Below are 25,284 nucleotides of genomic sequence, written 5' to 3' on the forward strand. Positions count from 1 at the left end.
CTAGTGAATCAGGGAGCAGGCCAAGCTAGAATTCTTTTCTCTGGTTTCTAGTTTTCTAACCAACTCCGTCTTTTGTTGGGACGAGTTTATTCGTGAAACTAATTAGCTGTGGTGTATCCCTGACACAAGTTAACCACTTCAGTGGGAACTAAGCTTGGGATAAATGAAGCTACTTGATAGGTTATCATTTTGCTTGGTGTGATCTACTCCAGTTGATAGCATCTTTTCTGGGTTTCAGACAGGTGTCTTTCTCAGCACCTGCGACTTGAGATCTATTCCTCTGGGTAGCTCAGAGATTTTATTTACTAAAGACCAAGGTCCCCAATGCGGTTCTGTGGGCACTATTGCACCCACTGACACCTGTTTTGGTTTTTAGAAAGTCAGGGGACCAAATAGGCTTTGGAGATTTGATTGACTCTGCAGATTTTTAAAAAATGTTGCTTTGACAACAGCTGTCACCACAGCACAGGGTGGCTCTTCGCTTTGTGACTGAAGGTAAACTATGGCAACCATTTGGTTGACTCCGCCTCCTATGACAACCAATCTGAGACTGCACTCACCACACTGTATCAGAATTCCAAAGGTCGCCACAGGTTCCTAAACATCTGGGGACTCCTGACTTTTTTATACCTGGGATTGAGTTTGGGATTTTTTGCATGTGACTGAGTCCTGGCCCCTCATTGGAGAGTTTCTTTGTACTGCATTTGACTCGAACAAAAACCTTTCAATTAAAAAAAAACTGTAAGGCCATGATAGCATTTGCAGAACTTCAATCCTAATGCAAAATACTTTCTCTGTACTACAATACTACAATCTCCAGCTTTCATTTCAACACGAGTAGGTTTGTGGGCCCAGTGTTGTGAGGGGAAATCTATCTCTAAATGTGCAGGGAACTAACTGCTGATGAAATAGTGTGCTCAGGGGTTACTTTACTACAGCCCTAGAGAAACATCTGTGAGGTGATCCAGAGAAACTGTATTGAACTAACCAAGATTTGCCTGTGTTCCCTATTGACATGACAGACAACACACACACACACACACACAAACACAAACTCTGTACTTCTGGCTGCAAAAAGGATGCTAAACGCTAAAGCTTGTGCAGTTATTTAATATGAAATGCCAACTGACAAACGTAGCACCACATACAAGAATCCACCTAATACAAGAATAAAGAATCTTCGATTAATGTTTTTAGAATTGTACACAAAGCAAGGATTGCGTAATGGTCCACAAAGTTCAAAGAAATTGTTCCATAAAATCTGTAAGACAGATTTCCCAGTGGTTTCTCCCTGTTTTGTGGAGCAGGAGAAGCTTCAAGCAACTCACAGTAGCATCATTGAGGCTACGGTTGCTGCCCAGGTGAAATGGGACAGGTGTGCACTTTGGTGATTGGCTAGAAGCTTGCAAATGCAATTGCATCAGACAAGACAGTATTCTACGTATTGACTGAAGAAGTAGGAGCTTCTCCTGCCCTACAAAATGAAAAAACCTCCCTCTTAGGGAAATTATGGAATAATATCTTTTCCTTTTGTGGCCTTTTACGTAATCCTTGCTTTGAGTACAATTGTAAGAACATTAATTGGAGAATGGACACCTGCTCTTAACCACTATGCCATGCTGGGTGTAGGGACCAGATTGAAATGGAGAAGGGGCCTAATAGCCTGTCCCACCCCCTTAATTTCGCTTTAGTGGGCTGTTTCTAGAGCTTGAATGTCTCATGTATTTTATATTTGTAGGTGTTCTGAATTCCGCCCCACTCCTCTTGCCGGGTCGACACTTAATGAACGCTGGTTTGCTAACGGCAAGCATAGGCGGAATGATTCCCTACATGATTGATCCTAGTTACACTACAGGATTGACTTGTTTGGGGTCTGTTTCAGCTCTGTCTGCTGTCATGGTAAGTGTGTGCATGCTACAATAGCAAAGAATGACAAGCCATAATTATGGCTACACATTGATGTTCGGCATGCTGGAAAGCCAGTGGTAACACTTATATACCAAGACAAAATCATTCTGTCATTTTCTTGTATGGAGACTTCTAGGATTCATAGGAGCATAAGAGCCCTGCTGGATCAGCCAGTGGTCCATCTAGTTCAGGGGTAGGGAACCTGCGGCTCTCCAGATGTTCAGGAACTACAATTCCCATCAGCCTCTGTCAGCATGGCCAATTGGCCATGCTAGTAGGGGCTGATGGGAATTGTAGTTCCTGAACATCTGGAGAGCCGCAGGTTCCCTACCCCTGATCTAGTTCAGCTTTCTGTCTCACACAGTAGCCAACCAGTTCCTCTGGAGGGCCAACGAACAGAACATAGAGCTGTGGTGGCAAACCTTTGGCACTCCAGATGTTATGGACTACAATTCCCATCAGCCCCTGCCAATTGGCCATGCTGGCAGGGACTGATGGGAATTGTAGTCCATAACATCTGGAGTGACAAAGGTTCGCCACCACTGACATAGAGACTAACCTGGTGTTATCCCTGGCTCTGGTGGTGAGATATTTACTGCCCCTGAACATGGAGGTTCCCTTTAGTCACCATGGCTACTAGGCACTGATTAACCCATCTTCTATGAATCTGTCTAATCTTTTTTTTAAAGTTGTCTGTGCCTTTGGCCACCACTACATCCTCTGGCAGCGAATTCCACATTTTTAACTGTGCATTGTGTAAAGAAGCATTTTCTTTTGTCTGTCCTAAATGACAAACAATTTGATTGGATGCAATGGCCCTGTTTGTTGCATGCAAAACAAACGTGTGGTGGAGACTTTGCACCTTCAGCGTTTGTCTTCTTTCCATTCTTTAGGGTGTAACTTTGACAGCAGCCATAGGAGGGGCGGACATGCCGGTCGTCATTACTGTACTGAACAGCTATTCCGGGTGGGCACTGTGTGCCGAGGGATTCCTGCTGAACAACAACTTGCTAACAATTGTGGGCGCTTTGATTGGTTCCTCTGGTGCTATTCTCTCTTACATCATGTGTGTGGTAAGAAGATCATCCCAGTCTGCCCTTCCTGCTCTTTCATGTTTGGTTCTTTTATTCATTCATGTGCAGTAGAAAGATTTTGTGTTTGTGAGGGTGTTTGTTGCTTTGAACTTGAAAAAACCAATCTCCTTCTTTCCCCCATATTTCTGCTCACAAACTTTAATTTTTAACATTGAATTGTTTTGAATGTTGAGAACCACTTTGGTCAAAAGGCAGAATTCACATTCGAGTGCCAGGTAACTTACCAGATCCATTTTTAGAAACCATTTCCTTTCATGTTCCATAGTGCATATGTTGTACCGCTTGCGGCTGTTCATCAGATCATACACATATTGGACCACCTAATTATTATCGCTGAGGCAGGCTATGTCCATATTCTCTTCTACTTGGCTACCTTTTTCTTCATTCCCTCCATAGAAGAAGGTTAAAATTGAAATGAGACATAGAGACTACAAGTGTTATACAAAGACTCCTATTGTTAACTGTGATGATGCTGTGTAAGTTCTTCATAGTGGTGGTGGAAATTGTCATCAAGTCACATCTGATTTATGGTGACTCTGTCAGGTTTCCAAGGCAAGAGGTGTTCCGATGTGATTTGCCACTGCCTACCAAGAGTCATGGGTTCAAGATGAAAGAAAAGAGATTCCACATCAGGAAAAACTTCCTGACAGTAAGGGCTGTTCAACAGTGGAATGCACTACCTTGGAGTCTCCTTCTTTGGAGGTTTTTAAACAGAGGCTGGATGGCCATCTGTCGGGAGTGCTTTGATTGTGTGTTTCTGCATTGCAGGGGGTTGGACTTGATGGCCCTTGGGGATTCTTCCAACTCTATGATTCTACCTGTGTCATAATCCTGAATTATTCCTGGGAGATCTCCCATCCAAATACTAGCCAGGGCCAATCCTGTTTAGTTTCTGAGATCTGACAAGATTGGGTTAGTCTAAGCTGTCCATTTTAGGGCTGTCTGTGAGCAACCCAAAATATATCACTTTGGGTGTGTGTTCATTTAAATTGGTCCAGCTTACAAGTCACAATGGATTTTTAAAAAACTTTAATTTAGGGTGCAATTTTTGGATGGCCGCCGGGTGGCAGCAAGTGTGCATTAATCAGCAGCATGAAAAAAATCACCGGGATTCTTTATAGAGATTATACTACTGGTTACCTACACAACCTCATTTTTAAAAGAGGGAGGGGGAAGGGAATACAGAGTAAATGCCAAAGAATAGCAATTGGCACAGTTTTCTTTCCAGTTCATCGTTCTCTAATTGGAGCTGGTCTAGAGGAGAGTGACCTAAATGGTAAAAGGTCTGGAATCCATGCCCTGTGAGAGCAGCTTAGGGAGTTAGGTATGTTTGGTCTGGAGAAGAAAAGGTTAAGGTATGTCATGACAGCCATGTTTAAATATTTGAAGGGATAACATGTTGAAGATGGAGCAAGCTTCTTTTTTGCTGCTTCAGACCAGGACAAGGAGTAATAGATTCAAGGTGCAGGAAAAGAGATTCCATCTAAACACCAGGAAGAACTTCCTGACAGTAAGGGCTGTTCGACAGTGGAAAGTTCTGACTCGGAGTCTGGTGGAGTCTCCATTGGAGGTTTTTAAACAGAGGCTGGATGACCATCTGTCAGGAGTGCTTTCATTGTGTGGCAGGGGGTTGGACTGGATGGCTTTTGTAGTTTCCTCCAACTCTATGATTCTAATTTTTTTCCAGAGTCATTTTGCCATGTTCTCTCTTCTCACGTGTTCCAGCGACATGAACTTGTTATCTTCTATCGTCTTTGGACAAAACCATGTTTGGGTTGCATAAACGTCTCAGAACCCAAAAGAGGAGTAAATAAGCGGAACCTTGAGAAAAAAAAAACTTTTAAGTGTCGGATATCTTTCTTTGTGGAACTGTAGCCATTATGTTAGAAAACTGACTTGTTACAAAAATATTCAGTTTATTGTTTTGTGTGTTATCTGTTAGGCCATGAACCGTTCCCTTGCTAATGTGATCCTGGGTGGATACGGTACAACTTCAACAGCTGGCGGGAAGCCAATGGAAATCTCTGGCACTCACACAGAAGTGAATGTGGATAATGCAGTTGACATGATCAAGGAAGCCAACAATATTATCATCACTCCAGGTACAGTAGGTGTGGGTGCGCAATTCAGGCTGCTTTATGTAGCAGTAGTGGTTAAGAGCAGGTGCATGCTAATCTGGAGGAACTGAGTTTGATTCCCCACTCTGCCGCTTGAGCTGTGGAGGCTTATCTGGGAATTCAGATTAGCCTGTGCACTCCCACACACGCCAGCTGGGTGACCTTGGGCTAGTCACATCTTCTCAGAGCTCTCTCAGCCCCACCCATCTCACAGGGTGTTTGTTGTGATGGGGGAAGGGCAAGGAGATTGTAAGCCCCTTTGAGTCTCCTAAAGGGGAGAAAGGGGGGATATAAATAAAAAAAAATATTTACAGCATTTGTGTCCCACCTTTCTGTCCTTACAGTGGCTTCCAAGGGAGCTAACCGTTTTCAACACACTTGAGAAAATAACATTTATATATTTTTTTAGAAAAAAGTTTTATCACTTTAACCTTCATGCAACATTAAACATTCAACAAAAGATATGATGGATATTTGGTAAATATCAATTACATAAGTAACAAAGCAAGATGTATAACAATGTAAAATTGTCATATATCTGTAACTAATGATCAATATAGACTATATAGACATGACATACATTGTGTATAAGTGATGACAATTTCCCCAATATAACCACCTGCAATTACCAACAGTTACTAACTCTTAACATTTGGAAATCATCAGAATCAACCACCTGACACATAACATTAAAACAAATTAAAAACTGTTTGCATACATACAAAGACATAAAACCCATAAGTAATCTGTTTGGGGGTTTCTATCTTTGTCTGTCCCTACTGGCAACTTCCTAGCATCCCAAATCCTTCAAATTGGGAAATGGGAGGGATGCTGCCCAAGCCCACCATACATGTCAGGTTTCGTTTTTGTCCACAGGTTACGGTCTGTGTGCTGCCAAAGCACAATACCCAATTGCTGATTTGGTAAAAATGCTGATAGAGAAGGGCAAGAACGTGAGGTAAGCGCATAAGGTGGGAGGGAAATGATATGCGCGGGAGCAGGGGGGTCTGTGGCTGCTTGTTATGTATACTGTCAGTGTCTTTGACCTGGCATGGTGGGATGTGTGTAAAAAAATATACTAGAAATGTGATTATGTCAGTATATACAGTAGTTAAGTGGTTCAGTGGTTAAGAGCAGCGGACTCTTATCTGGTGAAGAGGATTTGTTTCCCATTCCTCCTCAAAAAGCCTGCTGGGTGACTTTGGGCTAGTCACAGTTCTCTCAGAACTTCTTCAGCCCCACCTACCTCACAACATGCCTGATGTGGGGAGGGAAAGGGAAGATGATTGTAAGCCATTTTGAGACTCCTTACAAGCATGGGGTGTAAAAACCAATTCTTCTTGTTGTTGGGAAATATCCTTCAGGGGCAGGTATGCCCAGCCTGTTGGAGTTTTTAAGGAAACTGTCATCTTCTGACAGGTTTTTAGTTGTATCTAATTGCTGTGTTAACTTTTCCCCCCTAAAGAAAATGCCTGCTCTGGAGGGTGGACTCTGGCATTCTAGTATTTAAGACTATTCTAGTGCAACAGCAGTGTAGTTTGGCTATCAGTTGTTGAGAACTGGGAGTCATTTGTAAGATTTCAATCAGGCAATTCTTGATCTCAGTTTCTTTTGATTCCAGTGGTTTGAAAATAAATATGTAATGTTCTCTGCTGTGGGAAACAAGGTATATGTTTAAATATAAACACGGAGTTACCTTGTACGTGGTTGATCTCATCAGAATTTGAATCTGGCACCTTCCAGCAGCCAACTGTGTACTCTTCCACTGAACACTGTCTTCTCTCCAAACAAAATGTGAATCGTATTCCCTGAACAAGGCGCCTCCAATATGGTGTCTGTGGGCACCATGGCACCTGCTGACACGTTTCTTAGTGCCTACCATGTTTTTTAAAAAGTGGGTGGCGCCACATAAGGCTGTTACCGAACTGGGCTTCTGATTGGACGCTGGAAATCTGGTGGGTTGAGCAGATTAAAACAATGTTGTTTCAGCAGCAGCTGCCAGCACAGTGTTGGTTGGGTTTTATAACTCCTCTTTCTCAATGTATTTTTAAAATTATCCCTTTTCTCCGCTGCGATTGGGCTTGTGTGTGTATATATTGTTGGCTCTGCCTCCTGTGGCAGCCATTGTCATGCCCCTGGACTGTTCAATAACAAGACTCTGTGTTCAGATGATTTCTTTATTACGAAACAGCATCAGGAATAAGCATTCAGACTTTTGTTGTCAGAACTGAAGCACTAGCGAGTGTCCTTTATGATACCCCATGCCATGCCTCCCTGTCACACACTACTAGTTCCCTGGGGGAAATGGCACCCCACCAGTCCCGTGGTCCAGAGACAATGCAGCCTCCCCCGGGTCGAAACTATATTCCACAGTACTGAGAGAACTACAACAGCAGGTTGCCTAATGAACTGATAAGGCATTGTCCTGGGAAGCGAAAGTATAGAGAGTGAGAAAGTACAACCACACTAATTAAGAATGAGGGGGAAAGGTAAGAGAAAAGGGATCCCACAGGAGACATGGCGGGATCAAATCAGAAATGGGATGATCATGACAGCCATTTTGTGATTGTACCCACCAACCTGTGTCAGAAGTCTAGAGTGCTCAGGCTCGAAAGGAGTTGGGGATGCCTTCCCAATTGTTCCCCTTGGGGACTGTGGCAGCTGATTGTGTGCTATGCCAAGTCATGACACAACCCACCTGTTAAAGGGCTTGGACAGATTTATGAAGTCAATCTATGGCTACCAATCTTGATCCTCCTTGATCTCAGATTGCAAATGCCTTAGCGGACCAGGTGCTCAGGAGCAACAGCAGCAGCAGAAGGCCATTGCTTACACCTCCTGCGCGTGAGCTCCCCAAGGCACCTGGTGGGCCACTGCGAGTAGCAGAGTGCTGGACTAGGTGGACTCTGGTCTGATCCAGCAGGCTAGTTCTTATGTTCTTAATCACTGATGTGGAGAATGGAAGGGGAGAAGAGCAGATCCAGATAAGTACAGCAAAGCCAAAAATATTGCCGCGATCAAAATTCTCATGCTGTGCAACAGACCATGGCAAACACTGAACATGGGACTTTGCACATGCCTACCCAAAAGTGTACCATTCCCCCACTCTCTTATTTGTGCATGGAACATATACTCACTCGATGATCTCTAGTTCTTCGGAGGTACCGTGCAAATGCTTAAGTCCTTCTCAGTCCATTGGGTATCACTCCTACTGAAAATAGAAATGTGCAAGTTCATTGCTGCATCCTGCCTGCCAGAGTCTTTGTCACGGACCACACAGTTTCACGCTCCACCGTATAGAATTGTTTTGTTCTGTGATCATAACACTGTCGAAACACATCTTGGCTGTCCCTGAAATGTCATTCCTGATCAAAAGGCATTAAAACAAGATTATGGGCTTGTTTGGCCCTCCTGTAATTCCGAGCGTTGTGCTGGTTCGTTTGCCTTCAGTTTTGCCTGTGTGGTCTAGCTGCTTCCTTTTTTGTGCTTGGCTCTCCCCTTCTGACCTTCATTGCCAGAGCAGCATGTTCTGTATTCTGCTTGCAGTTGGGGTGGGGTGGGGGGGTGCCAGAATCATCGCAGTTCATGGCTTCTTGCTTCTATCCACACGAACACAAGTGGTTATGTCGAGTGCCAGAAAGGTTTGCATTTTTTATTCTCAACTCCTTGGAATTCCTCCTGGGTTTAACTGCTACTGGCGAAACATGAGTGCTAGTGTTGTGGGATAATCCCGGCTGACTGCCCCACTGGACTCCTTGCATTATACTCCATACATCTCAGGTGTGTGATGTAACGGCCGAAAGCAGCTGCGGGGGTATGTGTGTGATATTGGGAGGGGATGGGCCATGTAACTTACAGAGAAATTTCCCAGTGGGCCACTGCCCTGGAAGGCAACCGTATCCAGTGCCTCTGTGCTTGGCGTGGATTCTTCAGCCAATTCATTATCTTCACTTCTCTCTCTCTCTTTGTGGGTAGAAGCAATGGGTGAACTCGTGCCCCTTCCGGTAACTTTCCATTCTGTCCATGGATTGGGATCTACAGCGGAGGCTACAGTACTGGAGGAAGGGAGTCTAATTCTTCTTTTGTTCCACTGTTCTGTTAGCTTTAAAAAGGGCTTGAACAGATTTATGGAGAAGTCGATCTATGGCAGGGGTAGGGAACCTGCGGCTCTCCAGATGTTCAGGAACTACAATTCCCATTAGCCTCTGTCAGCATGGCCAATTGGCCATGCTGGTAGGGGCTGATGGGAATTGTAGTTCCTGAACATCTGGAGAGCCGCAGGTTCCCTACCCCTGATCTATGGCTACCAGTCTTGATCTGCCTTGATCTCAGATTGCAAATGCCTTAGCAGACCAGGTGCTCAGGAGCAGCAGCAGCAGAAGGCCATTGCTTTCATCTCCTGCATGTGAGCTCCCAAAGGCACCTGGTGGGCCATTGCGAGTAGCAGAGTGCTGGACTAGATGGACTCTGGTCTGATCCAGCAGGCTAGTTCTTATGTTCTTATGTTCTGTGATGTGTACCCTATCAGAAATGGCTTTCTTGGGCTGCCTGTAGCCTAGATATGGGGCGAGGAGAGAGATTCATATTGTGCCTGTCTCGCTCTCTGGGGAAAGTATTTCCAATTTGGGACAACAGCATGGAAGTCATGTTCCACCTCCCTATCCCTCTGTTGGGGTCTCAGTTGCCCCCCCCTCACTCAGTGCCCCCCCCACTCTCAAGAGATCCAGGCTTAGATTTACAAGCACTGCATCTAGCTTGGTTCTGTGAAGATTTCCCACTAGTACTCAGGAAGTAACCTTGTGCATCTGTTACTCCAGGAATGTAATTCCCCAACTTTTTAACTAAACCAAGCAGTGGCTGGTTTGTGTGTAGCTGTGTGGAACAGCTTCATTTCTTTTAAATTCGATGAGTGTTAAAATTCTTGGGTTTATATGTCTGTTTTGCATGGAAGAACCACTGATGGAACTCTTTTGAAGCTCTTGCATTAGATCTTGCAGCTCCTTTTGGCAGGACTTTGCCACAGTGATTTACCTAGACGGGCTTTAATGAAATAATTATATATTTACCATTTGCGTCAAGTTTGGCCTTTCATTGCCTTATGGTGTGCCCCTGGTGTTCATTGAGTTCAGCTGTTCACCCTCAGCTTCCTGCTGGCCCATGGAGCCTCAGGGCACCAGAAGCACACTCTCCATCCAGATTTGACATGCTCACACATCTGCAGTGGATAAAGGCTAACCACGACATGTGATTGGTTTATTGTACCTGTGCTGTGCCAAGTAAAATTGCATTTGTCGTACTGTCATCCCGACATCACACCTGATTTCTGGTTCTGAGGCTTCATTCTGATTAAACTTGCCTGCAGCCATAACATACTTTGAAGACATCACAAATGACTTAACGTGTCATATTGATGCTTCTGTTGGAGCCCACCTAAGGGTAGAGAATAATCTGTACTAACCGTTATTTGACATGAGAAAAATCTTTGCAGAATCTTATCAATTCATTGAAAATTCAACTTGTTGCGAAGAAAATACTTGTTATATTGCCTTCTTACATTTTGTGCATGTTGTGGGTATGTAGAATTTCAGTCAACAGAACTGAGTATGGCACGTTTCTTGGAATGCCTATTTTCATACCTTTTTGTAGGATTAATGTGCACCTAACATCCCATCACAAAACGGGCCACAATTGAAATTTGCACTACTGGAGATGCCACAAATTGAACCTGGGAACTTGTGCATGCAAAACAGATTCTTTGCCAGTGATCCATGGTCCCTCTCCTAATGGGCTAAGTGCTAAGAAAGAGTTGCTTTACTGAACTTACCTGGAAGATCACAGCTGGACTCAGAAAACTAAACCCTAAATTGGTCTGGGATGAAACATTAATAAGGGAAGTATATTTTGAGAGTCATTCCTCTCTTCTTTAAAATGGGCTCTGGGACTGAGCCCTGCATGGGTAGCAGGTTCTCCATTTCATTTTCTCTTTAACTATTCTTCCCTTCCCTTCCCTTTCTCTTTGATTGAGAGCTAAGTTGAGCAACAGTAATATCCTCCAGGGCCATCTTTTGAGTGCAGGAGTGTGAATCTGGATCGAAAACAACTCCATTAAATGGACCTTGAACTGGTTGTTCAACGATCTAAGACTTAGATCACTGACAGCTTTCTTAGGTTTTTGGTTTCTTTTGAGATGGATCTAATCCTGAGTGGGTTGTGTGTGTTTGTTTTGAGAACTCTGTGTAAACTACTCATGCTCATTTTAATGTCCTGCACAAAATGTTATATGGCTTGTTTAAAACAAAGAGATGTTCCAGTAATGCAACCTTAGAAATGCCACTTAAATTTAGAATTCATGTAGCAGTTGTGATATTATGGGGTCAAGTGTCCTCAATATTTTCCCTTGAGTGCTTAACCGTAGAATGTAAACATTAAAAAAAGGCCTTGTTCAACAAAGGCATAAAATAAACATCTCAAACCTTGCAAGTCAAAGGTTTAATGGCTTGCAGCCCCAGAACACAACGTAATTAACAACTGTTTGTACCACTCCCTTTATTCTTAAGCCTCTGCACCCTAAAAATATGTATTTCTGTTTGGACGCTGTAACACATTGCAACTCAATTTCTAGGGCCATCAGCGAGAGCTGGAAGGAGCTGTAAATCCTTTTCCAATTTTCCTCTTTCCCTGTCTGCATGTTGTATTCAAGATGTTGCAAAGTTCTGTTTTGGTTAGAGGAAGGCAATTGCAAAGGTTTTATGTTCTCAAGGTCTGTACCAAGACAAACTGGACCTTGTGATCTCTATACATTTTGAAAAAAAAAAAGGAAGAAAAGAGACAAAAATAAGTGTGTGTAGATTTGCTTGTTTTGCAGAATTTTACTTTATTTCCCTTAGTGATTGGGGGTGGAGGCTCAGAAGCTCCACATGTTGTCACTTTCAAGAATCCAAATAGCTTTAGAACAGCGGTTCTCAACCTGTGGGTCGCGACCCCTTTTGGGGGGGTCAAACGACCCTTTCACAGGGGTCGCCTAAGACCATCGGAAAACACATATTTCCGATGGTCTTAGGAACCGAGACACAAATAATTTTATGGTTGGGGGTCACCACAACCTGAGGAACTGCATTAAAGGATTGCGGTATTAGGAAGGTTGAGAACCACTGGTGTAGCAGGTAGTCTGATTCAGAGGAGACCTCTATGAAGGTGGCACTGCAATTCTCTGCCTCAGAGATAGTAAACTCCAAGTTGGCTAGACTGAGGAGGACCACTCTTGAAGCCGCTTGGAGAAATGGGATTTAATACCCCATTATTTTTTCAGAGGCCCAAGATTTATGCCTGATTTCCACGTCCAGCAGATTCAGATGGCAATTAGGTGACAATTGTAAGCCGTCCCGAGCCCTTTGGGGGGTAGGGTGGGGTTCGAGTATAAAATAAAATAAATTAAAAAATAAAAATCCTGAAATGGTAGAATGGATTTTTGTGATGGCCAGGTGCTTTCCTCATCTCTCTACCCACCTTGTAACCACATTGATTTAGTTATGGCATGGGTTGCAAATGATCAGTAACATAATTTTAAACTACTAACTGTCCTGGATTATGTGTCTGGGGAGGTGGAATAGGAATCTGAGTAAATTTTCTGCTATTTTTTCATGCGTAATTCACACCAACACCTTCCTTTCACAATTGTCTCATCTTTAGAAGACCTCAGTGCATAGTGGTATGGTAGGTAGGACAAGGAACTTAATAAGTTATTACTTGTTTACAGCAAGGGGCAGCAGAGCTCTGCTTTAAAACAGTTACAATTTCACCTATACACAGTGTTATTGAACTGACAGGCTATTTCTGCCAAAGAAAGAAAATGATTTCGTTTGGAACTCCTCCTTGAACCCAAGAATCTCAGCCTGTTGAAGGAGAATTAGCTTGTCTCTTGGGATATTTTCCACAATCGCTTCACAGATCCCTAACCTACTGTTTTCATAAGGTAACTCAGGATACCTGCTCTGTTCCTGCCTCTTTACTGCCCCTATAGATATTTGAGTTCTTTTCCTCCAGCCATTGAAGTCTGATAGGCTAACTATTCTCCTGGTAGTACTCTGTTGTTTCCCCAAACCCTTTCTGTGCCAATGACAGACCTTCCCTCTATTTAACTCCCTCCCAGATGTTTCAAAGCTTCTCATTGGTTGATTCCATTTGGTGTCGGCTAATTCCCCCTGTAGGCAAGGATTGGCTGGAATGCCTGGAGGACAGAAGTAAAGACCCTCTATCACCATTTCCCTTCCTCATATTGCAGGTTAAAAAAGTTTGGAGGCTCGCATTTTTAAAAGCTTTGATGTAGTTGTTGTACTCCCTGAAAATAGAGAATCAGCAGAGCAAGAACAGACAAGCAATAGGAGATTTGTAGAGTTTTGTGGAACAAAGTTGGAATCCAAAGTGGTGCATTCTGTTCTACCACTGCATTCTTTGGCATGTATGAACCAGTCCTTGAATGCTTTAAAACAGAGGTGTCCAACTGTGGCGCTTCAGATGTTCATGGACAACAATTCCCATCAGCCCCTCCTGGCATGGTCAATTGGCCCATGAACATCTGAAACGCCAGAGTTGGACACCCCCGCTTTAAAATGAGGAACCAGAATCCGCAGCCCCTCCACAGCTGTAAGGGCCTTCACTCTTCTGGACTCATCTTTTAAACTGATTCTTGGTTATAGCCACAGGTAGGACTATGGCAGTTAAGAGGACAGCTTTGCTATTTCGTGCCTTATTGGACCTCAGGTGCAGTCTGAAGTAATTATGTTAATTACCTGTTAATTCTGGGAGTTGCCACTGGGAGCTGTCCCAGGTCCCACTCTGCCTGAGTCAACCTGGATACCTGGTGTTGGACTCAGGAGTAGCTGTCTGTTTCATCCAGACATGCTTCTGTTCTTCTCAGATTCTCCACTGTGCTGGAATAGGAGACATCATTGATGCCATTTCTTCAGCTACCAGAAATCTCCCTGAGCCTCCACCTGGTTGTTAAGAATTCACCAAGCACTGTCAAGCTTACATGCTCATAGTCACCTAGACAGGCTAGTTGTTTGGCTGAGTTTAAAGCTGATATCCTGGTCTCCCCAAAAAGTGGAATTAAGTACCTGGTCAAGATAAAACAAATAAAAAGCCACTGATTACTATCAATATATGTTAAGGGCCATAATAGCTTACTGCAGTTCCCCAAGGTAGTGTTCAATACCTATTTCTGTGCTTGCATCGATAAGCAAAATATGCAGATCTTGTTGGCTGTGATTTTAAGGAACCTTGGGACACATCTGCACAGGGTCTCTTGATTGGGTACATTGGTTCTGCAGTCAGAGAACAAAACAAACAGAAAAAGTGGTCCTTTGGGCCTTTGTATTAACGCACAAGGAGCCGTATAGCGTGGTGGTTAAGTTCTTGCACTGCCACTCACACGGTCAGGAGTGTGAGCCCCCTGTGGGTCAGATATCCTGGCAGCTGGCTCATGGTCAACTCAGCCATCCATCCATTCCTTGGTCAGTAAATGAGTACCTAGCACATAGCTAGGGGGTAAAGAATAGCCGGGGAAAGCAATGGCAAAAACGGCTTGCCTATGAAATCACTGCTTGCAGTGGTATCCCAGGGTCAGACACGACTGAAGGGAAAACTTTACCTTTATTAACACACAACTTTCATGCTGCCCATCTTAACCTAGTTATTTATCTTCCTTAAAGTGATTTTGTGATGCATAATACTCTTCTGTAGTACTCTTCCATATGACCTTGCACAAAATTCAGTTGAAGCCATTGTGTTTAAAACACAGGGAAGTCAGTTTTCAGTAATCGCATTAACGTAAATCATTCTGCTCTCTTTAATCGTCTTCCGTAGCCGCTATTCCGATAGCCGTCCTGGCTGCCTGGGCCATGCTGATCAGGAAACTGGGTCCGCAGTGCCGAAGATACAACATCTAATGAGCAGCCCGTGTCTCTGACCAGAATTTGATCACTGAAAGGTCCTTTTCGCACCACGCTGGGTTGGGGCTAAAATTGGCTCACACTCTTACTTAAGGTAGATTGCTCTTTGACAACACTTTTTAAAAGTGGAACGAGAAGAAAGGGAGATGGTGGGGAAGAAGATAGATAAGACTATATGTGGCAGTAGGTGAGGGAGAGAATTAAAAGAAGATCTTGAGTTGAAAGCTGGAGTAAAAGCGGAGAGTATTCGTAGTACACATGAGTGGAATCACATCTGGCTTTTGTGACTTAAACATCTGTTGTTTTCTGCTTAAGTCTAGATTAGGTTCACCCTGTCTTGCTAATTGACGGGGCTGCCAAAGCTGGTGCTGAATCTACTTGTCTCAAAGACTTTCCTTTTCACAGTCAAAACCAGAGGATCCCCCAGCTGTGTGGGCTGCCCAGCTGTGTGCAGCCAACAACTTCATTGTATAAAGTTAGAAGAAATATGCCTTTACTGCATCAATGTGACCAAAGCTCATACTCCCAGCTTGTTGCAGAATTTGTTTGGCTATGATTTGATCAGGAATCTCTGTGTAAATGGGGATGTTGTAGCTTGTGTTGGGATGTAAGTGATGCTACTGAGTTGCATCTGCTTGATGCCTTTTTCAGTGTGCCCAATGACACTTCTGAGTTTTGTTAGAAGTTATAAATTTGCCATGTTCCCTGCTCTACTGGCTTCTCTGCATCTGATTATTCTAGTGTACACAATTTTGGTCTGAGCCTGTTATGCACTCAGATGGCAGGCTTCTTAGGAGTATTTTTCTGCTTCCTCGGGATTATGATATCAGTGAGAGCGTGTGAACAAAATCAGTGCTTGTATTTTTTTTTAATATATGGAAATCAAAGCTCAAGAGAACTGGTGGTAAATATAGGAAACAGTTGTGGGGAATAAGAGTCTTGGAATCTAATTGTTCTTGTCCAGTTGCATGAAAATATCCTGACCCAGGGAGAGTGAGCAATTGGAGTCCCCTTGCTGCTCAGACCAGTGGGAAAAACTGGACTTGGAAGTTTTTATTAGGCAATTTTTGGCTTTGCATAACCTACTGTGGTCTATTGCCATTCTTCTAGGTTGCCTGCACTTCCTTTGGTTGACTGGAATAGGGTTATATTGCGCAGGTTGAATCCTTGCTTCCAGAGCAGATCCTTAGTTTTGAATATGCTGCACTACGAGTAACCTGTGGATAGTCAAACACTGAGAGGCAGTGTTCAGTGAATTAAGAAGTTAGGGCAGAGAAACCCCGAGTGAGTATGTGAATGCACGTCTGGATTTGTCACAGAGGTGGTCATGAGAGGATACTCTCAATTGTCTTCTCTTCTTCCTACTCTGTTACAAGCAATAATAATATTAGAAGTGAACTCCTATTCCTAACTTCTCTTTTGGGTAAAATCCAGAAACTGAAGGAAATGTATGTACATGTGCATAGGTTAAATACTTTGAACATAGTTGGGGAAAGTGCAAAGTCCAAATTGGCATTGGTATAAGAGCTACTTGAATGTCATTTATGTTAGAAATCAAGGCGAACTTTGTTCCTTACCCAGACTTTAATGTGGGGGTTCAGCACAGAAAAGGTCTAATATCTTTTAAACACAGATGGCATTTCAGCAGGGCTTCTGGAAACAACAGGGCATGTTCACGGGTCTTAAGTTACTGAGTTGCTGGCTGACTTTTGAAATCTTAAGCTTCATTATATTGTTACCTATCTGTTTTTCTATTCTGCGTTGGGGTTCTACAGCTGGCCTTTGTTAGGATTGCAGTGAGATCTCTCCTTGAGTTTTCTTGGAACTGTTAATAGAAAGTAGATACGCTTTGCAAACTGAGAGCTTAATATTCATATTGGTTTTCACTGTAGCAGGAAGTTACTTGGATGCTTTTTTTGCATTAAGTTCAGAGAGTTTGTGTAAGGTTCTCTATAACTTAGCATGAATTCCCCTTCTTTGGGCCTTCTCTCTTTGAAAGTGACCATGGAGCAGGGTTGCTTTTGGGCTGGTATTAATACTAACCGTGGTCAGCTGCTATGACAAGAACTCCTCTTGTTTTAAATTTTTTTTTGGTTTTTGTTGTTTTTTAACATTTGTATTCTCTCACACACCAACTCTCACTATCTCTATGTAGACTAATAAATTGATATGACACCACTGCCACTAATTGTAATGGATCCTTATCTTCTATAAAAGATTGGAAATCTGCGACACTCAAGAGGCTTTTTGAAGTACAACTTAAAAATGGTTTTGTCTGGTTTTTTGTGGGGGGGAGTTTAAAAGTCAGGTTAGCAAAGCTTCATAACAGGACTGTGGTCTGTAACAGAGTAACAGAATTGAGGAACTTGAGATGGTTATATTTAAGTGATACGTTGTCATTCCAGATGTACAAAGGTAGTTCACATACAAATGCTTAAACTTTTATTTTTTACTGAGAGTGATTTCTCTTGGCAGTCATGGGTATGTTTCTTAAACTTAAGCTTCTTTTTCACAGTAGTTCTGTAGTTGGAGGAGTCATGAACGTTAACATAGTTCCCTATTTCTCCTTTAAACTGGCCTGGCATCACTCCTTTCACCAGAGTTGTTTCTCATTACACACTTAGGGATTACTCTCTAAACCTTAGACCTATTTCCCGACATAACTGCTTATTTCGTTTCATTCATTTATTTGACTTGTACCCCGCTCTTCCCCATAAGGCTCAGAGCGGCTAACAACCAACAAAACAGAATAACAGAATCAAATATGAACAATAGGAGCAGCAGTGGCGTAGGAGGTTAAGAGCTCGTGTTATCTAATCTGGAGGAACCGGGTTTGATTCTCCGCTCTGCTGCCTGAGCTGTGGAGGCTTATCTGGGGAATTCAGATTAGCCTGGGCCCTCCCACACACGCCAGCTGGGTGACCTTGGGCTAGTTACAGTTCTACGGAGCTCTCTCAGCCCCACCCACCTCTCAGGGTGTTTGTTGTGAGGGGGGAAGGGCAAGGAGATTGTAAGCCCCTTTGAGTCTCCTACAGGAGAGAAAGGGGGGATATAAATCCAAACTCTTAAATAAATAAATATGAACAGCAGCAAGAACCCTTCGTGATCCCAAACCCAAATATGTTCCTTTTTACTCCAGAGGAGAATCCTCCTCCATCAGACAGCTTGCAGCTCTGCGTTTCTGTTTTCAAGCCTTGTCTGTTAACTTCTCCCTCAGAAAGCTCCACCTATAAATCAGAAAAAAGGGGAAAACACACAGTGCGCATGGACAGTATAAGAAATTCCTGTTCAAAAAAGGCTAATAGCAAGCTGGCGTGCAACTGTGCTATAATCTTATTCAATTAAAAAAATCTAAAAGGTTGCAGTGTAGTCTCTAGATTCTTTATTCCATTATTCTGTTAAAAACACATCCTGCTTTGAAGCCACCATTGTTGGCCTTGGCCCCAGCGCAGATTTAATGTTGTACCTTGGTTGGCTCCAGAAAGCAGAGATCAAAAAGTTTATTGCTGGGGACATGTTCTCTTAGGACAACTATGCTTTGTGCAGGATGTGTTTTCCCCTCTTTTAAACCATCAGTGAACTATTTGCTCTAAAGACCTTTCCAAGCCCTGGGTACAGATTTGCCTAATCAGATGTCCTGAATTGTGGGAATCGTATGATTAAAACATTATTTGTAAAGAGAAGTTTGGACTCGTCCTTGGAATTCTCTGCCCTTCACTATTCAGTACCTTTCCCTCATTATAGTTGCTTAACAACTCTGGAAAAAAAATGTAGTCCTTCTCCTGGGCGTTTCACTTCTGATCTGTTTTTCTTTGAGTCCATTCTGCTTTCCTGTCTGCACTGTCCGAAAGTGCAAACCCAGATTTTGTGCAGCTCCTAGTTCTTAAGTGCTTCATAAGAACTGTTTTTATATAACACTACGGATCCATCTGCTTCTGGGATCTGGCTGCACCGTAAGGAAGGTTTGATGGTCACAATGAAATTTAGTGTGTTGGAGAATTAGTGTGATATGATGATTAGAGGGCTGGAAATGGACTTGGGGAAGCTGGCCTCATAACCCTACTGAAGCTCAGGGCCTGACCTCGAGTCGGTCATTCTGTTTTGGCCTATCCCACATCACAGGTTTGCTGTGGAGGCCAGTGGAGCTAAGTATGCCACTCTGGGCTTCACAGCAGAAGCAGTGTGGTGTAAAAACCTGTGACAGATTAACAACAGTGTTGTCCCTTTGTGTGTGTGGGGAAGTGAATGAAGGGTTGGGAGTTAAAAGGAGAGGGACTGAAAATAAAATAGCAGACAACAAAACTGTTATAATATTTTATATAAGGTATACTCAGGGAAAAATAAACTTAATATTGCTGGATTAGTAGTAGATGACTTTTATAATGTTACAAATATTATGTAAAATGTGTCTTCATTTTTTTCTTTTCTATCAAGTCACAAGTGACTTATGGCAACCCTGTGGAGTTTTCAAGGCAAGGGATGTTCTCAGGTGTTTTGCAATTGTCTGCCTCCCTATAAACCTTGGTATTTTTTGATTGGCTCCCATCCAAATTCTGTCTTGGATTTCAATCTCTAAACTGTTAACAATAACTTTGTTAGCAAAAAGATTGCAAAACACTTTGATACTATATTCTACGCATGTAAACTCACTGCCTTTTCCTCCTGCATCCTTAGATTTGGCATTCATCCTGTGGCTGGTCGTATGCCTGGCCAACTAAACGTCCTCCTTGCAGAAGCCGGAGTCCCTTACGACATTGTTCTAGAAATGGATGAGATCAACCATGACTTCCCAGGTGAGAGCGCTGGATCAACTAGCCTGTTTCGTACAAACAGTACAAGACCGAGTGCCCAAATTGCAACCCAAAACCCACTTATTTATCGCAAAGTGCCAACACGGCAATTTATCCTGAATACTGAGGTTTTAGTTTAGAAAAAATGGTTGGCTCCGAGGTGCACATTACTCGGGAGTAAGCTTGGTGGTCGTTGGTGGCTTTGCTTTGAAGCAACTGTGCAACTCTTCCAATGGGTGAATCACGACCCTAGGAAGGTTTACTCAGAAGCAAGCCCCATTGCCAGCAACCGAGCTTACTCCCAAGAAAAGGATCGCGCTTTAGTTCTTCACATGAAAATCAGTGGGGTTTAACAGCGCTTAACAGGGTTACCTACACTGCTTCCACAAAACTAGGTCTGAAGTTTAATGCTTATAATTGAGCCCAGCGGCCCAGGACAGCCTAGATGGGGGGGTGGGGGGGCAACTCTGTTTGCGCATGCCCACAGAGAGGGCTCTGAGTGCCACCTCTGGCACCCGTGCCATAGGTTCGCCACCACTGCTTTATACTGAGTCAGACCTTCTTGGCCCATCAGGATCTGTATTGTCTACTCACATCTGTATTGTCACATCTACTACTATCACCTGATCCTTTTAATTGGAGACTCAGAGTTAAACGTGGGAATTTCTGCATACCAAGCAGATGTTTTACCACTGAGCCACAGTCCCCCTGAACCACAAACCCTGTCAACCTTTTCTAAAATATTCGATTGTGAATTGTGTCTTGACTTCTTTTTCTGTCGTCAGCAAGAAACTGCAAAGCAGCTTCACAGAGGCTGATTCCGCATGGGCCAAAAACAGCAGTGTGAAAACGGTGTGAAAACGGTGTAAAAGGATTTAAAACTGTGTAAAAGGGTTTATACTGTTTTCACACCGTTTTCACACCGCTGTTTTTGGCCCATGCGGAATCAGCCCTAGGCTCCTTCCTCACATGCACTTTCAATCCGTTTTCACCATTTTTTGCAAGTGGGTTTTGCTATTCCGCACAGTAAAATTCAGCTGCAAAGTACATTATTCTGCATGTGTGGAAGGGGCCCTAGTGTGTATTTGACCGTAGTATTTTTTTAAAAAAATTCTTAGCAGGCTGAATTGTACCAGGCTTCTCTAGAGTACTCTTCATCATTCTGTCCGTTGCTCTGCTAAATGCCGGTATTGGAATTTTCCATGCTGTTGTTCATTAATTTTTATGCAGTTGGTTTTTAAGCTGCCAGGAAAAACAGCTAAACTTATTTTGAGAATTAGTTTCAGGAAGGGCCATCCCTGCGGATGTATAGACCTTAAAAGAAACTAATTAGGGTTTCTTGATACTGTCACATCCCTGTAAATATATAGCCCCTAAGACCTTGGTGGCGAACCTTTGGCACTCCAGATGTTATGGACTACAATTCCCATCGGCCCCTTCCAGCATGGCCAATTGGCCATGCTGGAAGGGGCTGATGGGAATTGTAGTCCATAACATCTGGAGTGCCAAAGGTTTGCCACCACTGCCCTAAGAGGAATGAATGTAGAGTTTCTTGATATTGCTGATAATTGAAATTTTAATTCTGGGGAAGGAAACTCCTAATTTTTTTAAAAAAATGCTCCTTTTTTGTAACTGCAGACACAGACCTGGCCCTTGTTATCGGAGCTAATGACACAGTGAACTCAGCTGCCCAGGAAGACCCAAATTCTATCATTGCGGGGATGCCCGTTCTGGAAGTTTGGAAGGCAAAGCAGGTGGGTTCATAAAACAATTTGATAGAAATTCTGTGTCTTCTCTATTTGTGTGAAAACCTTTGAGAGTCATATCACCATGTATCTCTGAGTCTGCTGTTCTTATTCTTCTGAACCTGAAGCTGACCCTGCTTAGCTTCCAAGATTGACCTAGCCTTGGCCATCCAAGTACAGAGATACAAAGCCTGTTCTGCAGATGTTTCATATATGATTGTATTCTTTGCCTTTTGTTGAATCCCTGTATCTATGCATTATCTAGCATGGCTACTAGCCAGGGTGACTGAAAAGAACCTCCAATAGGCAATCAAAATGGAGGGCAACCAAAATGGTAAAAGGTCTGGAATCCATGCCCTACGAGGAGAGACTTAGGGAGCTGGGTATGTTTAGTTTGGTGAAGAGAAGACATGATAGACACATTTAGATATTTGAAGGGATGTCATGTTGGTGAGGGAGCAAGCTTGTTTTCTGCTGTTCCTGAGACTAGAACCAGGAGTAATGAGTTCAAGGTGAAGGAAAAGAGATTCCACCTAAACATCAGGAAAAAGTTCCTGACATTAAGGGCTGTTGGACAGTGGAATGCACTGTCTTGGGGTGTGGTGGAGTCTCCTTCTTTGGAGGTTTTTAAAGAGAGGCTGGATGGCCATCTGTTAGGAGTGCTTTGATTGTGTGTTCCTGCATTGCAGGAGGTTGGACTTGATGGCCTTTGGGGTCTCTTCCAACTCTATGATTCTGTGATTCCACATCTAGAGGCAGTAAACCTGTGAATGCCGGTGTTAGGAGGCAAAACAGTGGGGGAAGGCTTTGACCTGTACACCCAGATTGTTTGCCTCTTCAGCAGTGGTTCCAAACTTTTTTCACTCGCATATCCCTTGTCCATAAAATTGTACCCCTGTTTTGTAATTTTTTCGTCTACTCCCAAATGCTCTGGCGTGTACTCCTGGCAGTATGCGTACCCCAGGTTGGGAACTGCTTCTCTACAACAACAAGCTGGCCTCTGTGCATGAAACAGGGTTTTGGACCACAGAGATGATGCAGGAGGCCTTTTCTTATATTCTTAACTTTTCTGTCTGCAGGTTATTGTTATGAAGAGATCTCTGGGCGTTGGCTATGCAGCTGTGGATAATCCAATATTTTACAAGCCCAATACTGCCATGCTCCTAGGAGATGCTAAGAAGACCTGTGATGCCCTACAGGCCAAAGTGAGAGACACCTTGCAGAACTGAATGCCTTCTGTTTGAAGAAAAGCCTATTGTTTGGCCGGCGTGAACAAAAACTCTCCAAGTGTTGCTATACATCAAGGTTTAAAACAGGGGTCTCCAACCTACGGCCCTTCAGATGTTCATGGACTATGATTCCCATCAGCCCTGCCAGTTGACCATGCTGGCAGGGGCTGATGGGAATTGTAATCAATGAATATCTGGAGGGCCATAGGTTGGAGACCCCTGGAAAAGATAGTGAAATGAAAGTTTAGAGAGAAGCAAAGATCCAGGAACAAAATGAAAATGTTTGTAAGTGTGTAAGAAATCAAGCAACGGAATGGAAGGTTATGAAACCACAATCTGGAATAATTCTGTTTTTGAATGCAGTGCATTTCAGAGGAATTGTTCCTTGGTAGCTGCATGTGTAATACAAGGACACTCAGGAATTTGGGGAAGGGGATCTGTCCATTTAGTGTGACCTAAAAAAAGTTGCTGCCATTTAAAAAAAATTATTTGGCTTCTCTTCTCACTATTGGTTTTTAGTTAATACAGAATTTAATTTGGCTGATTTTTTTTTTTTCATCGTCACATTTTCATCTTGGACTTCATCTTGGATGTTTAAATTTTTACTGTACTTGCAACCTTTGAAAACTTCGGGTGGGTACTTTTGAAATGAGTTTTTATACATTTCAGAGTCATTGTGTGAAGATGCTGGAAATGGGCACTTATTTGTCCAACAAACTTCCAATGCTGGAAAAAAGGGATTCAATTTGAGAGTTTATCCAAAATACTGTTTAAAATAAATCATGTGGACAATACGGAAACCCAATACACTTTAGGAAGAGAGAGATTAATGGATTACTAGTCTTCCTTTTCAACCTATTCAGTATACATATCGAAAGTCTGCTTCTCAGTGGTAAATCAGTTTGTTTTACAGCTTCCAGTGCGGCTTTCATTATGTTTAGTACACTCAAGTAGAACTCAAATGTTTGACTAACAAAATGAACTTGTCATGTTTTGCGTAATGATGTAGCAACCGCTTGAGGTGACATGGGCAAAATAAATAACTGGGCTTGTGTGAGGAAGCTTTAACATCTGGGAAAGGCAGACTACGGCATCGTGATTAAAACTAAGCCCAACTTCACTGTTTGTTGAATCCTGATCTTTATCAGAACCTTCTAATTTAATAGCAGATGAAAACTGTCCGTTTAGCTACCTCCTGTTTTTTGTATGGCAAGGATCCCATACTCTAAACAGCCAGAAGTGGCGGTGGGCTAAATCCAGCAGTGAGCTTCCGAGTCCACTGATCCAATGGGAATATGTGCTTTCTCAGTTCCTATTAATTTTGCTGGAACTTCTGCAGAAGCAGCACTCTGATAGCTTGTGCTGAGCAGCACGGATTCAACCAGGGTGGACTTTGCAGGATTTCTGAACTCCCCCCTCCTTCTGCAGCCAACTTTGTTCCACACTGGGGGATATCAGCAGACTCTGAGGTGCAGCATAGGGGTATTCAGCATGCGGGGGCAGTTGGCTGGAATCAGCTCCCTTGTCTACAAACAGAAATGCTTTTCTATTGGAGGAACAGTGTGGTTGGCTACATACATACATCCTGTTGCTCATCAGGAAGCGCTTAACAGGTTGTTCCGCAGCATATGAACATTTGAGCCACAATATTGTAATGTAAGACTTTGGGCAGCTATATTTCGGTAGGACCTGCTTGGGACCTGCATTTGGTTGTATGGATACTGTATGTTTCTGTGCAACTTAGATGTGAAACGTGGCTAAGAAGAGGAGCACCAGTTATGTTAGACTTGGAACGTTGAAGGCTGCAGCGTTCAACTGGTTTTAAAATGGCTCTCTTCCTTTTAGTTTGGATAAATCAAGTGGTTTGTAAGTGGACCAGAAGTACTATTGTTAACTTTAGAAACTGTGTTTATATTATGAAACTTGAGAGAATTATTAAAAAAAAATAAAGCTAACAAAATTCCAAGTCCTCTCACAGTATTCTTCTGGCATCTGATTTTTTCCCCCTTGTGAGATGCAGATGGAACCTTGTGTGACATCAGAACACATATTGTTGTGTCCCCATCAGACCCAGTATCTGGATAATGTCCCCCATATTGAAAACTCTAAAACATGAGTCCAGTGCAAGAAAGGCTCTGAATCTGTTGTACCCAAGTGCCCAAATCTGGCACAATAAACTTGAGAAGAAAAGATAGGAGGAGGCAAGCACTTTACCCAGCAAGTGACTGTATTGCTCCAATACAGATAGGATAAGGGGTGAGCTCCAGACAAAAGTACAATCCAGCAAGCAATTCCAGTTATACCATGGCAATTTGGGTATAACAAATGAATGAAAACTTTGCACATCCTCACAATGCTACTGTTACCTTTATGCTAAATGCTCAAGTAAAGTCACTGCTAGTCCAGATTACGTCCCTCCTACATGGTTTGTCCAGAGTAAACTGGCCCAGA

At 43.0% G+C, this 25,284-nt stretch overlaps 1 protein-coding gene across 1 annotated transcript in view; it reads left to right on the plus strand.

Moving 5' to 3' along the window:
* Positions 1-24,799, plus strand: part of NNT (nicotinamide nucleotide transhydrogenase) — a 54,512-nt gene extending 29,713 nt beyond the window's left edge. The window contains exons 13-19 of the mRNA XM_048503322.1: positions 1,739-1,899; positions 2,802-2,981; positions 4,945-5,104; positions 5,996-6,077; positions 19,744-19,862; positions 21,498-21,613; positions 22,684-24,799. Coding sequence (XP_048359279.1) covers positions 1,739-1,899; positions 2,802-2,981; positions 4,945-5,104; positions 5,996-6,077; positions 19,744-19,862; positions 21,498-21,613; positions 22,684-22,833 — 968 coding nt within the window. The 3' untranslated portion in view covers positions 22,834-24,799. The remainder of the gene's footprint in view (positions 1-1,738; positions 1,900-2,801; positions 2,982-4,944; positions 5,105-5,995; positions 6,078-19,743; positions 19,863-21,497; positions 21,614-22,683) is intronic.
* The last annotated feature ends 485 nt before the right edge of the window (positions 24,800-25,284 follow it).

Source organism: Sphaerodactylus townsendi, linkage group LG07, assembly GCF_021028975.2.
Source record: "Sphaerodactylus townsendi isolate TG3544 linkage group LG07, MPM_Stown_v2.3, whole genome shotgun sequence".
Classification (NCBI taxonomy): domain Eukaryota; kingdom Metazoa; phylum Chordata; class Lepidosauria; order Squamata; family Sphaerodactylidae; genus Sphaerodactylus; species Sphaerodactylus townsendi.